Genomic DNA, 13,688 nt, shown 5'->3' with positions numbered 1-13,688 from the left:
TACCTTTCCCCCCTGCCCCCTCCAGTCCTGTAAAGGTGCTGTCAGAACTGACGGAAAAATTTGGAAAGCACTTGTGAAATATGTTGAAAGCAAGACACGGTTGTTTCGATTTTTCTGTGTTGCAGTAGGACTTACAGGTCTGAGAGACGTTTCTTCCCTCAGACTGCATCAGGACGTGGTGATCTCATTTCCTAATATCTTCCATATCTTCTCTCTTTTTTTCCTTTCCACCTCCTAAAATTCACAACACTGCAACAGATGGTGTTTGAAAGATGGTATGTGTGTATACTCCTACCAAGTAATAAATGAGATTATTTTAGATGACAAGCCCAGTAGAGTGCAAACATTTATCTTTAAGGAATCAATAGAGGAAGAATGTAGGATGGAAATACTTTGTGATAGGCTAAAATAGGTGGGTGGTCTGTTTCGCCTCCTTTTTTTTTTTTTCCTTTTGTTTTTTTGTTCTTCCCTCTAGCAGAGAAGTAGGGTGGGATTTTGTAAGAAAAGCATCATCTTGGCCATGGCCAAGACCCATGAAATTCTAAATCCATGTTGAAACAATTAAAGTAAGTGTTGTAATTTTTAGGATTTCACTAGAAACTGTCCCTTCTAGCCCCACTGGCTGAGAACTTTCGGAAATTTAATCCCTCCTCAGTTTTCCTACATTTGAATGCTGCTGGGAGAACAGTATACTTCTGTGAGTTATGTAAGAATTTGGACCTACAGCGTGAGCTTTAATACTTAACTATCATTATTCCTGCTCACTACTGTCCGCTCTTGCACAACACTGCAAACTTGTATGCAGTTTTTTGTAGTAATTTGTCAGATGCAGGTGGCAATAGGACCAGTTTTATAAGTAGTGCAGTGTATAAGAAAGTTACAGTTTATTTAAGATCAATAACTATATCTAAAATTCTTGCTTATACCAAGCTTGAAATTCTTATAGGTTAATCCCAGAGATATGGAAAATTTTCCTCTCTTTGTATGTGAAGTTCTTTTTTCTTATTTTTTAGGAACAAGAAGCGCTGAAGTGACTGTAGTGTAACCTTTCTTGGAAATATGAACTGTTTTAAGTTGGTGAGGTTCAGTGTGGCATGTGGATCTGTCCAGATGCAAATACAAGTTCATATCTCTTTTGCTTTATTATGCTTTATTTTAGGAAATGCTGGATTCTTAACTACAATCACTTTTGTAGCAGTGTTGCTGTACAATTTTGTCAGATTTAATCACTTTGGAAATGCTTTCCAAAGCAGTAATGCAGAACTCTGTGGAGAGATCTCATATGCTTTTAGAAATAATGGTGGAACTGTTGACTGCAAGGAAAGTAATTTTGTTTAAGTGTTTGTGATGGACACTGAGGTGATACTCAAAAAGTAACTGTAACATATGTAACGCATAATTTGCTGTTTGAAGTGTCCCCTCTCGGTGAAGAAGCACAAATGGTGGTTGCTAGTCATTGATAAAGACATAGGTGGTTCTCATGGTACTAACGAGGCAAATAAATTGCCAGGCCAAATTCTAAATCTGTGATCATATTTTGCCTCCCTAAAGCCACGGGGCAGGTTTGTACTATTTCAATCTAAATCCAGTCTTTTTCATAAAAACAGTCAATTGGTTTTGGTTTGTTTTTTTTTTTCTTTTCTTGTGGCCCAGGACAGAAAAGAAAGCTGAATACTTAATTTCTGTCACTTTGTAATGCAAACAAAACTACTAATTCTTCCTTTCACTTTTGAAAATTTCACCTTTCTAAGTTTTTGGGATTTTAGATTTATAGCAGCTTTATTTTGTCATTTGTCTTCAAGTCATGTCATGTTGCCAGTAAAAACTGGCTTTTGTGTACAGCCCTGCTATGTTTATTTGCTTACAACTCAAATATTTCTGTGTTTTTGCTGCAGCCAGTAATGGATTGCTACTGACAAGGCAGTGGTGTGTGTTTATTTGAGGGATAAGCATGTGTTGTTTTGTCTTTGTTTTTTAAATGGATGGATTTCTTTCACACTGGAAATAACAGGTAGATAACCATAGCAAAGTTTCTTTAGCAAGTTGCAAATAGCAAAGAACAGTAATGTCTGCCTGTGCCTATTGTTCTAGAGTTTTTGAAGCCTGATTTTGATAGACATTGCCGGGTTGTGCTGATAAAACGGGGTTTTTTTAGCTCTTGACTTCTCTGAAATCTGCCAAAAAACACTGTCATTTGTGATTTGCAAAGACTAAGACAACCACATTCTAGAAAGACATATAGTGGTACCATCTCCTCCTTGCTACCATCATGAACCAAATTTGGATTGATCATCTAGAAGTAGAGGTTTCTGTTTCACTTTAATCTCAGTTGCCATAGTGGTGAACATAAAGTTGGACTCGATGATCTTAAAGGTCTTTTCTAACCAAATGATTCTATGATTCTATGATATTGATACAGTGGCATATAATAATGACTGCAATAATGAACCTAGACCTGAGTGAAGTCAATGACTGCAGATAGCACTAATTTAACAAATGACAAAAAAGTTTTGAGGGATTTGTGTGAATAACATGAAAAGAGCTGAGAACACTGAGGAGCTGGGTACCAGTGGGTATGTATCTGTCACTAGAATTGCACCATGGGTTACAATGGCTGCATGCCATGGTCCTCAGCATCACAAAGTTATATTCTCTGTTTCTGTGACTGACAGCATTGAAAGTGCAACCTTATTGCTAATCTGCAAGTGTAGATCAGTTCGGGCATTTCAAAGGTCAGGACAAAGAAACATTTGTTCCACATGAATGAAAAATATGTTCAGGTTATTATAAACAGTGAAAGCTGGAAATAATATTTTATCCTAAATTTTAATGATGAAAAAACAAAAGATTGAAAGCAAGATTGACTTGTTGGAAACTAAACTTCCATTAATCCTTTTCATTCCTTTTGGACAAAGCCATAAGGAGACTTGTTTATGATAGAAGACTTTGCTGGTAGAAGAAAGGCATATCTTTAGCAGCAGTTTTGGTTATGATAGAATTAACAGATACTTCATGGAATGTCTGTGGGTTTTATAATGAGTCACTTTTGTCCTGTGATGCAGGTCTTCAGTAACATCACTGTTAATTTCCCAATGCCTTCCTAGATGTTTTTGGATTCACTAAGGATTTATATCACCTGAAGAGTGTAACAGCTGGTGAAAAAAAGACTGTTCAAAAGAGTTTATGTTTCTCTTTTCATGCTATTTCAGCCTTACTTGACTCTATGGCCAACATCTAATTTTCTGCACTGGAAGAGAAGAAGGAAACGGTAGTTGTTAACAAGTAGCTTCATATATTACACTGAAACAAATGTACTACTTTCTCACATTAATACTTCCCTAATCTCACTTTGTCATGTAGCTAAGCTTTCTGTTGCCTCAAGAAAGAAATGTGTTCGGATTTATGAGAATCATTCATAGGAGAGTCTCTATCTTAGAAACTAATTTCTCCTATGACAATGATTGAAGGAAGACTGAGAGAATGGTAGGCAACACTGAAATGACTTCATAACCCCCAGCACCTCTGTTTCAGAGATTCCCGTTCAGAATGTGTAAGATGGCATTACTCATCCAACAGTTGATGCCTTAAGCTTTGACCTGTCTTAAAATGAACAAACAAACAATTAAAAAAACAAACAGAACCCCCCCCACAGGTGCCTCTCCCACATGCACTTGGGAATATGGCCTTAGCCCAAAGATTGCTGAAGACAACAGAACTAGAACTTAAAAAACCTAATTCTACATACATTAAACAAAATTGGAGCTATTGCATAGCCAGATTTTGTGCACAGAGTAAGACTAGCATAACGTTAAACTTGAAAGTTTAGATTGTCCTCTGAGTGATACAATTGAGGTAGGAACATTTACAGTAATGTATGAGTCTGTGATTTCAGTGAATCTGTCATTACTTTTTCCTTTGTTTTACATGATGTATTGTAGTTCCTTCTAGTCTTGCAGTTTAAGCTACCGATGGAGAAAAATTTCATTTGAATTTTGTTATCCGTAGATAAGCCATGTCTGTTCCAGCTGATGAAACTGTGGGGGACCTGCCTGTGAGAGATGTAGGTCTAACTCCAGCTGGAATTGGAGGATTACAAGGTTTGTACCAGCTGCTATTTATTACAGTTACAGACTTTGATCAGTGGCTTCTTTAGTTTCTTTCTAAAAACATTTCTGACATTCCCACTCACGGAATTAAGTTCAAATACCATTCAAAATCTGGGTTAAATTCTGAAAGATAGTATGACCCATTCTGCGTTCATGTTGCTTTTTATAAGAGGGAAGTTGCTGTGAGATGCTAAAAACTGGAAATCTCATGGAGCTGTAACGTTCATCCTTCCAGAAGAGAAGAGATCTTTTTTTTGCTGAATTGAGGACAAGGCCAGACCCGTTTAGCAAAATGGGAACCAGAAGTATTGTGGAATTCTGATATGTTACTCAGCTCCTATTGGAATGGAACTACTGGGCTTAGTCTTGTATCTGAGTAAATTTACAGAATTATGAGTTAACCTTTTCAAGCTTCAAGAGAGTATGTTAACTTTTTGAAACAGATTAGAAAGCAGCTCTGTGGTAATGATCATATTACTTAACTAGTTTGTTTGACAGTACCTTTTTACTTGCTAAACTATTTGTGTTGTCTAGTAGGTAATCAGTTCGTTGTGTCATTTGAATTACTTTTTTATCTGTAGGAAGGAGGAAAAAGGGAATAATTAATATGCCAATAAATCTGAAAAAAATAATCAACAGATTCCTACAAGTGTAAAGTATTAAATGATTTGAAAACTTTCATTATTTTTTCTCAGTATTTCAAAATGAGTTAGACTTTGGATTACATGTTGTTGAATGTATTGAAGGTAATTTAAAGTTGTCTTGGTTTGGGTAGAATCAGCAACTACACAGAATGCAAAAGCTCGACAAGCTGTATCACGAATCAGTCGAGAGGAACTGGAAGATAGATTTCTTCGTTTACGTGATGAGAACATCTTACTTAAACAGCATGCAAATAAGCAAGAGGAGAAAATTAAAAGGTATGGGTTTTAAAGTTTTATTTTCGCTCACAATAACATTTTTTGCCCTTTAAAGCAATATCAACAAATTAAAAATCATGCTGATTTCTCTCAGAGCACTTCTAAAAGCAGTAACAAAAATCATTCATTGGAATTCTTTTTTTTTTTTTTTTTGTAATTGATTTCTGGTATGTGGGATATTTTTTGCAGTGGACACTATTAGATCTCCATGTAGAGAGGTACAGTGCTATCCACCACTTTGGAGCTGGTACCTTGGGTTCATAGCTATGCTGTCTGTGTACAAATATAGTGGGTATTCTGGGAACTGAAGAAGAGGCTATAGAAGCCTAAATATTCATCTGGAATTTCCTCCTAGAATCAAAATGGCCTGTACAGAGAGATTCTGCCCCTTTTGTTGTCCTTCTCTGTCCTCCAAGAAGTTGACTAGCATCTAGCCTTTTATCGTCTAGTGAACTCTAAAATATCTTTAGAATTATGATCAGCTCTCCTTTATTCAGGGTAATAGATAACTAGATTGAAGAAGTCCCTAGTAGCATGGGGAGCACAGTACCCAGTGAACCCCAACATACACAAGCAACTTTAGGCTTATTATGAAACTTAGTGCTGTGCTGGCAAACCAATCTGGACTCAGCAGAACTGTTCATTCACCGTATTGCTATATTCCAGGAGAGCTAATTAATCCAAAAGCACCGTGACTCCGTTCACCTCGTACTGTACTTAAGCTAATAAAATCTTGCTGCATCTAAGCTAGCTTCTGGTCAGAAGCTGACCAGTTCATGAAATGGCATCTGAAGATACTGCCTCTGTAGATGGGACTATTTCATACTTTTCTAAAGTCCAAAATGTTCTTTCCTTTTGACTCTGTATTCAGTGAGTCAGGATCAAATTGACCAGCATGACATAACTTCAGTCTTTTCTGTCAGGTTACCATCAAATACAAGATGGTGAAACAAATGAATTGTTGTCTTATTCCACACGGCGTTTCCTGTGTTTCTGTTAGATGAGTTATCAAATGCACTCATCATCCACTTAGGTAAAATTACACAGAATGTCCAAACTAGAATACCTAAATTAATATTTTCAGGCACAGAAAATATAAAATACAGTATTTGTCTAGATTGCCAGAGAAAAGTCTTCACTCCTCAAGCTAAATTTCTTTCCCAGCATACCTCATGCCAAAACCCTTGTAACTAAAAGTTTGGAATGAATTTGCAGTGGAAGTGCAATGAAAAAAACCAAACAAAAAACCTGCTTACAGGCAAGTAACATTCTGTGACATCCTAAAGTTATTATGGACTTTTTTTGTTTCACTTTTGTTCTTTTAAGTAGAAGCTTCTGTCCACAAGTATACAAAAATAAAACAAGCCCCTTTAAACAAATGAAGTGTGTCCTTATTTTCAGTTTTCTTTCTGGGACTGCAAAAATAGATTCCCTGTAAACTAGATACAGGTCTTGAAGATGTGTGACCAATTTTGTAAAGTCTTGAACTTGTCTCTCTCATCAAAGCCACCTTTTCTTTCTTTATTTGCCAAGTTTTTTCCATTCACTGCTGGGTATGTTTTCTGTTCTTGTATGTTACATCACCTCCATGTGCCCTCTCTGCCTTTTGTTCTAGCTTACCAATGTTTATCAAAACTAGAGGAAATCAAAGGTACAACTCTTGAGATGCCAAAAGCAAAATTTGTATCCTTTTAAAGACAGATGAAAAACATACCCTCTGTATCTAATTATATTCTTCAGCTAACCGTTCCTTCTCTGAAGCACATTGGTAATATTTACCAAGTATATAAAATTGGGTACAGTAATGAGAACTATTAGGTCTCTCTTTCTGGAGTACCTTCTTAAATATCCCCACCTATGTATTTTAGCCACTTTGAAATACGTATTTACATCCTAAAATACTAGAAGTGATATATCATTGGAATGTTGCATATTATTAACATTCTTTCAATAGTTGAATGTTTTGTGGAATTGTAGCTTTTATAGTTTGCCCCACCACATCCCAAATCTGTAACTTTACTTAACAGCGTGCAGAGGTTCCTATATAAGGTCATGCGTTAAAAATTACATTTAAGCAGCATATGGAGTAAATATGTGTCCTCCCTTTACCAACCTTAAATGATAAGCCTTAGGAAACTGTTATTTGTCAGTGCTATAAAGCAGATTGCTGCACAGTGGTTTCAATTATCTTCAAAGAGTTCTTCACAGGCAGTAATAGTTATATCAAAACCTGAAATTTATTATTCAGGTTCTATGCTGAAGTCTTCACAGTGATTATGTTCCTTTCAACAGAATGCTTTTTATGCTGACTTTTCACATTCTTTTTCATCTTTTTTATTATTTTCCCCAGAATGGCCACCAAGTTAATACGGCTTGTTAATGATAAAAAAAGGTCTGAACAGGTTGGTGGCGGCCCCAAGCGGCTGGGTCAGGCTGTGGAGCTGGAAGAAATGATTGAGCATTTGCAAGAGAGAGTTCGTGACCTTGAGAGACAAAACGAGAGCCTCCGCAGCAAACTCATTTCAACTAAACAGCAGCTCCAGATTCAAGGCCCTAGGCCTTGTCCATACAGCTATGTTCAGTCTCGTATTAACACTGGTCTCAAAAAAGGGAGTGAGGCTGCTGGCATGCCGGAGCACGCAAAGAAAGGTATAATTCACCTTTATTGAAAATAGCGGTTTATATAGGTACCGCTAATTATTGCTTCACTGTAGCAAGTATGTATTCTTTTCCGTTCATCAGTGGGCGATAGTACCTGTAGGCAGAAAGATTGTTCTCCCCACTTCTTCTTGTATTTACTTATAGCAGTCATGATAACTTGTTTGCCTTTGAAGTCCTTATTTTGAGAATCCACAGTGTTAGGGGTAAAACAAAAGTACAGATTTGAAAATAAAGTAGTTGTCAAGCAAATTTTCTAATAGTTAAAATCATTTAATTTTTTAGTATCTAACTTCTCTATATGTTAAAGGCTTATAAAAGAAGTATATGAAAAAGTTTAGCATTATCATATAACAAAGTTTTACATCTGTAGTTTGTTTGTGTGTGTTTTTCCTCTTAATTTCAAGGTTTGTTCTAGTTTCTTGATACATGTGTGCACAACACTGCAGTCTTGAAAAATCTATTACATTTGTGGATTTTTGAAAGTAAAATACCACAATGCAGCCATCTTTAATCATGCCTTTTACTGTCAGGACTTACTGCCTAAGGCAGGCTCGCTCTCAGTCCTTTATTTATGGCAGCTACATTTGGAAATTACACTTTAAAACCTTTCTGTTTTCATATGGACATTTGTAGAAGTAGTTGTACTCAGTTACCTTACACACTGTACAGATAATGTGGTTTAAAAAAAACAAAAGAGAGCTACGTTGGCTCTGATTCAAAACTGAGTCAGCAGAAGTGCATCCTTAACTTCTATAGGCTATGGAACTGGCTGATGGCCAGTTGTAGTGTGTTTTCTCTCCATCTCACCCTTCCACCAGTCTTTATTTTAGTTACATTGGTATATTCAGGTATGTGAAAACAAGGACGATTCTCATACTTTTAGACAGGCGATAATAAAAAGCAATTGGATCTACCACTTTGGTTCTTTAATTTGAATGTAGTGCAAGTTTTGACATTCTGAAAACCTACATTTTCACACTTTATGTCATGAATTAGGCAGTTCTGATTCTGATATTTTGAATGCTATGAATGTGCGGTTTCTTGAACTCACTTTTCTAAGGTGAAGACTATTATTAAAAAGCAATACTCAGAACCTGGATACAGTAGTCTTGTCTTCCAGAAGGTCAGAGAATATTTTCTATAGTAACTATTAGCATAGAATGTTTCATGGTTTTGTCTTGCATGTTTTCTTGTCCTACTCCTGATTAGTGATGATAAACCTAGCAGTCTGGTGTTGGGTATGTGCCTCCTATCTTTAAAGACTGCTGGACTCTTGATCGCTCTGTGGAACTGTGAGGCTGAATCTCAAAACATATTAGTGCAGATCAGAAAATATTCTCCAAAAATAAAATGAGTGCCTGGAAAAATTTGGGAAAGCTTAGCTGTCTCTAGGGTATGAAGAGGCAAAAAGAATCCACAAATAATAAATACACTTTACTGTATCTACTTTCTGTTTGGCTAGTTTACAAATACCGTAGCAAATTGATCCAAAAGATATGGTCAGGTATGAATGTCCACTAAATACTCACTGGCTTCTCTTACTACTTTTTGAGTACTATCATCTAAGATAATCACCATTTGAACAAAAATAAATAAAAAATATGTATAATACGCATATATATACACATATGTATATAGCACAATTGCCAATATCTTAAAATAATCCTTAAAGAACAAAATTCAAAATATATAAATAAATCAAGGTAACTGTCTTCATTGCAGTTTCAGCACAAATGTCAAGTAGGTAATTTTTTTTTCAGTCATTCTGTGAACGTGCTGGTGTCGTACCTTGAACCTAAATGACTCAATTTTGGGGACTGAGGGATGGCAACCTTAATGCTGTATTTGAAGAAAGAGAAGAAGGAGAAAGATTTGGAGAAACCATTACTTTTACTCCTGAACTAACAGTTCTTCCTTAAGTAATTTCTCACTTTTCTTCTTCACTAGGGACTTAGTGTGCTTCTAAAGAACATAAGGAAATTATTTGTACTGCTGCTAAAAATGGTCCTATAGTTGCTTGTCTAGGTAACTAACACTCATGATTTTATAAAGAAAGTGCTATCAGAGAAAAAGTGATTAGAAGTCCATGTTCCTGTTCAATAATATTGATATTGGTGGTCTTTGAAGACACCATCTCTCTTCTCTGTCTTTAAACTTAAAATCTTTGAAGAGAAACATTTCAAGACATGTTTTTGACACTTCTTTTTAACAGTGCATGCTGAATGGCTCACAGTTCAAATTTTAGAGGAGAAATGTTGCAGATATTCTGATTATCTCTTTCCATGTGAATTTGATGTAAAAATACTTCTTATGGCATCGATAGAGGAGTTTTAAGTGTTTGTACTGTATAGTGATTGTTGGGTTTTGTTAAATGATTTTACATTCAGCATGACAAAAACTTATCTTTTCTTTGTTTTCAGGAATGAGATTTCAGGATTTGGAAGTAAAATCACCTAACCTTGTGCTCCCAAGATACGGACAGAATCTGCTCGAGGATTCAAAGTCTGAAATAAGAAATCTGTATGATTTTCGTATTTCTTTATTTTTGTCGTTATAATCATTACAACTTGTGGTTTTCTTGAAGGAAAAAAAATACTTTTTCAGAAGTTTTTACTTCAGAAAATAAACTGAAGTTGTTGGATCTGACAACAGTACTGCTGGTAACAATGCAGAAGTGTTTAGGATCAGGAATTTAGAATGCAAAATGTAGGTACATTAGAATTTGGCTGTAAGTTAAAATTGATCTTCAGTGGTGTGCCTCTCTTTTTGCTGGAATGGTATGCTGCTCAGCTTACTACTGCACAAAAGTGACAAAAGCAGAAGGAATCTTAGCTACAAAATTATTACCAACATAACTCCTAAAATGTGTAGGAAAACCCATGCAAGTGGTGACCATATTGAATGTGTTATGCTGATGCATTTAAGCTTCATTTCTAGAGGTGGTTGGATTTTATGGACGAGTTGAAAAAAGTGCAGTATGGGTTAGTAATGTAACATGAATTTGATTCACTTTGCATTTTGAAAGTTGGTTGCACATTTTAACTGAAATTGAAGCTCAGGAAACTCTTGATAACATCCTTAATGTAGAGACTGCATGAGAACAGAGAGGTGTGATATAGGGTAGAGAGAAGGTAGTTAACATCTAATTTAATGATATTGAGGTCTGATTAGAACATTTTTCTTCTCCAGAGTATATCAGAACCAATTACTCTTTTTAGACACCTGGTTTTCTAAAAGCTACTTTTAGTATGTGTGTTTCTTTCCATAATGATTTACCTAAATCAGATTTACTACAACATCCATAAATGGTAAATTTTCAATAAATGAGTAAGCTAAGTATACAAATATATGAATTAATGTGCAATTATGTATTTTGTGCTTGAAGTTTTGTAAGCACAAAGATTTAGTGGGATCATAGGAAATAGTTTGAAATATTCTTATAAAATATTTTAATAAATAAATTTAAGTGTTCAAATTGCACTCTTGCTAGCATTCTGAGTTTAACCTTTAAACAGTTACAGTTTGATTTTAAAAAATAATTTGCAATATAATAGAATGTTGTTACTGAAAGAAAAAAATCTTCAGTAATTTTACTAATGGTGATGGGCCTAGAAAAGGCTATACCTATAACTTTTGAAGACTAGGAAAATAAGAGCTACCCATTAAGACTTCCGTGAATCTTAGCATTCACAATAGCTTTTCTCCTAAGACTGATCAAAACCATCGTGTTAAAATGCAGAAAACATCCACATGGCATTTTTTCAGAGATTTCAGTTCTCACAAAGGTGCAAAAATAACCGCAATTGCTCAGAATGGCGCACTCAGGTACTAAAGCAAACACATGGCCAAAAAAACTCAAGGTCCTTTCAAGTCCATGATAGGTGTACGAAGTAACAAAAAACTGTAGCTTATGCGTCAAGAAGTTAGAGTGGAAAAAATTGCGGATAAATTGTTGCTTATTCTTACTAGAAAAAGTGTTATTGGAAAAGATATTTGAGATGAATTTGTCAAGAAAATCAAAATCGCAAAGTTGTGGCCTACTAAAATATATTCTGCCTTTCTTTTTTAATTGCATTTGCTGGATAAATTCCACTGTTAGAGACACATAATCTGATTTTTTTGCTTAAAGTTACCTAACTTGGAATAAAAGCTTAAAAATTACTCTCCCTGCTCCATCCACTGAAGTTATCATATTCTTTTGATAGCTAGTAATGGTGTTTTCCTCTTCAGAAAACACTTGGTACTAAAGGATTAGGAAGAGGGTATGCTTAATATAGAGTATAAGAAACTGTAAATGGTGGTATTAGCTAGGTTCTGCTATACACTATTCAGTCCAAAGAAGCATTTGTGTTGTATTATGTTGTTTGTGTTGTGTTTGAATCATTTATCTATTTATTGTACTATTCACATATGTTCATGTGGTGACCTCCAATTATTTTCATAGTAAGTTGAACTCTTAAACCTCTGTTGTGATGCATGTCATTAAGAAATACAAATTTTGCTGAACACTTAAAAATTTTGGTCTCCTAAGTATTCATTTAATTTTTTTCTTTTATTAAATACTTACCTGGTTTTGGAATGTAAGATGCTTGTACTTGCAGGGAGACTGTGATTGAGTCCCAACGGCAACACATTGAGGAACTAGAACATGCCAGAGAGATACTTGTGAGTCAGCTAAGAAGGAAAGAAAAGGAAATTGAAGAATCCTTCCTACGGCTGAAAGAGCAAGAAACAACAAGCCAAAGGTATTGCGAAAAATAGAAATCTCTGTGGTGGAAGCATTAGAAGAGCTATGTTATAATGTTTATATATAGCTGTGAAAATTAGTTGTGCTGTTAAGAAATGTGTGCTTTATTCACTTTTTTCCTTTTGGTGAAACTAAGTCATAAAATGTTTTGCCAAATAGCCATGAATAATTCTAAGCAAGGAGATTGTTATGATAATAGGTTGTTATGTTTTTTTTTGAAGGAACATGGTATAGCTGTGCAGTGAAACAAAGCCAGAGAAACTTGTTTGCGGAATGTGTGTCACAGTAAAGCCTCTATTAGTTTAATATCTTTCCTTTCTCTTTCTTCTTTCACTTTTGCAAAAATATATGCAAAATTATATAAGTTTGCATATATTTTTCCCTCTTTTGACTGTTTCAGTTTCAGCCTGTTACTTTTAATTGTATTGAGGATCTAATACAGCATGATCCTGCATTCCTTACTCATTTGATTTCGGTGAAAGTTCTACTTGGATGAGAAAAATGTGGTCAGTTCTTTAACTGCCTTTCAAGAGAGGGACCCCATTATTATGTGTGAGCATTCTTTTGTGCATCAGTGGCGCTACATAAATAATACATCATAATGTTTGCTATTAAATTATTCACAAAGTCATAAGTCTCCCCTATCCAGAATTTCCTTTATATAGTTTAAATAGGTTAAAGAAGTTGTTATCATAAATAATTTCTCAGTCTGGGCCTACAGTGAATTCAGAAAATATTTAAAAGATTTTTTTCATTATTTGAAAATAATATGATACAAATCTCAAAGTACCTCTGTGCTTCATTTTTTATAGATAAACACTGTTCTTTAAGTGCAGCAGTCAGAAACTGAACATAACTCCTAAATTCTATGTCAGCTACCATGTTTCTGTGAAATTTTTAAGGAGTTTTTAAGTAAAGATATGCTTCAAATTCAGCTAAAAAAATCCTTAAATAAAGTCAGGCTATAAAAAGTAGTGCAGATGCTTATTTATTTATGTTTATCAAATTACTTGTATACAATCTATGATACTTGACCTAAATTGCAATCTGTGAATTCATGTTTGAAGTTCTGGAATTATTTCATTATAGTCTATTTCTTGTTTGAAACTGGATAAAAGATGCGTTCATTATTTTAAGAGTTACTGTGTTTGGCTGAAGACCCTGGGAAAGAGATTGAAAAATGCCCATTAGTGCATATCCAGAATAGTAAGAGTTTTATAACTTCCACTGAAACGCTTCGTGCAAGGCTGTTAA

The 13,688-nt window shown here is 35.0% G+C and overlaps 1 protein-coding gene across 1 annotated transcript in view; it reads left to right on the top strand.

The window, feature by feature from the left end:
• The first annotated feature begins 258 nt into the window (after window positions 1-258).
• RPGRIP1L (RPGRIP1 like) overlaps window positions 259-13,688 on the top strand; it is a 76,401-nt gene continuing 62,971 nt past the window's right edge. Inside the window, 6 exon segments of the mRNA XM_035893131.1 lie at window positions 259-275; window positions 4,006-4,097; window positions 4,882-5,026; window positions 7,377-7,675; window positions 10,108-10,207; window positions 12,289-12,432. Of these exon segments, the coding sequence (XP_035749024.1) occupies window positions 4,013-4,097; window positions 4,882-5,026; window positions 7,377-7,675; window positions 10,108-10,207; window positions 12,289-12,432 (773 nt within the window). The 5' untranslated portion in view covers window positions 259-275; window positions 4,006-4,012.

The sequence above is a fragment of the Egretta garzetta genome, unplaced genomic scaffold, assembly GCF_000687185.1.
Source record: "Egretta garzetta isolate BGI_Z169 unplaced genomic scaffold, ASM68718v1 scaffold314, whole genome shotgun sequence".
In the NCBI taxonomy this organism is placed as follows: Eukaryota; Metazoa; Chordata; class Aves; order Pelecaniformes; family Ardeidae; genus Egretta; species Egretta garzetta.
The sequence above is the reverse complement of the archived record's forward strand: the minus strand, read 5'-3'. Positions and strand labels throughout refer to the sequence as shown.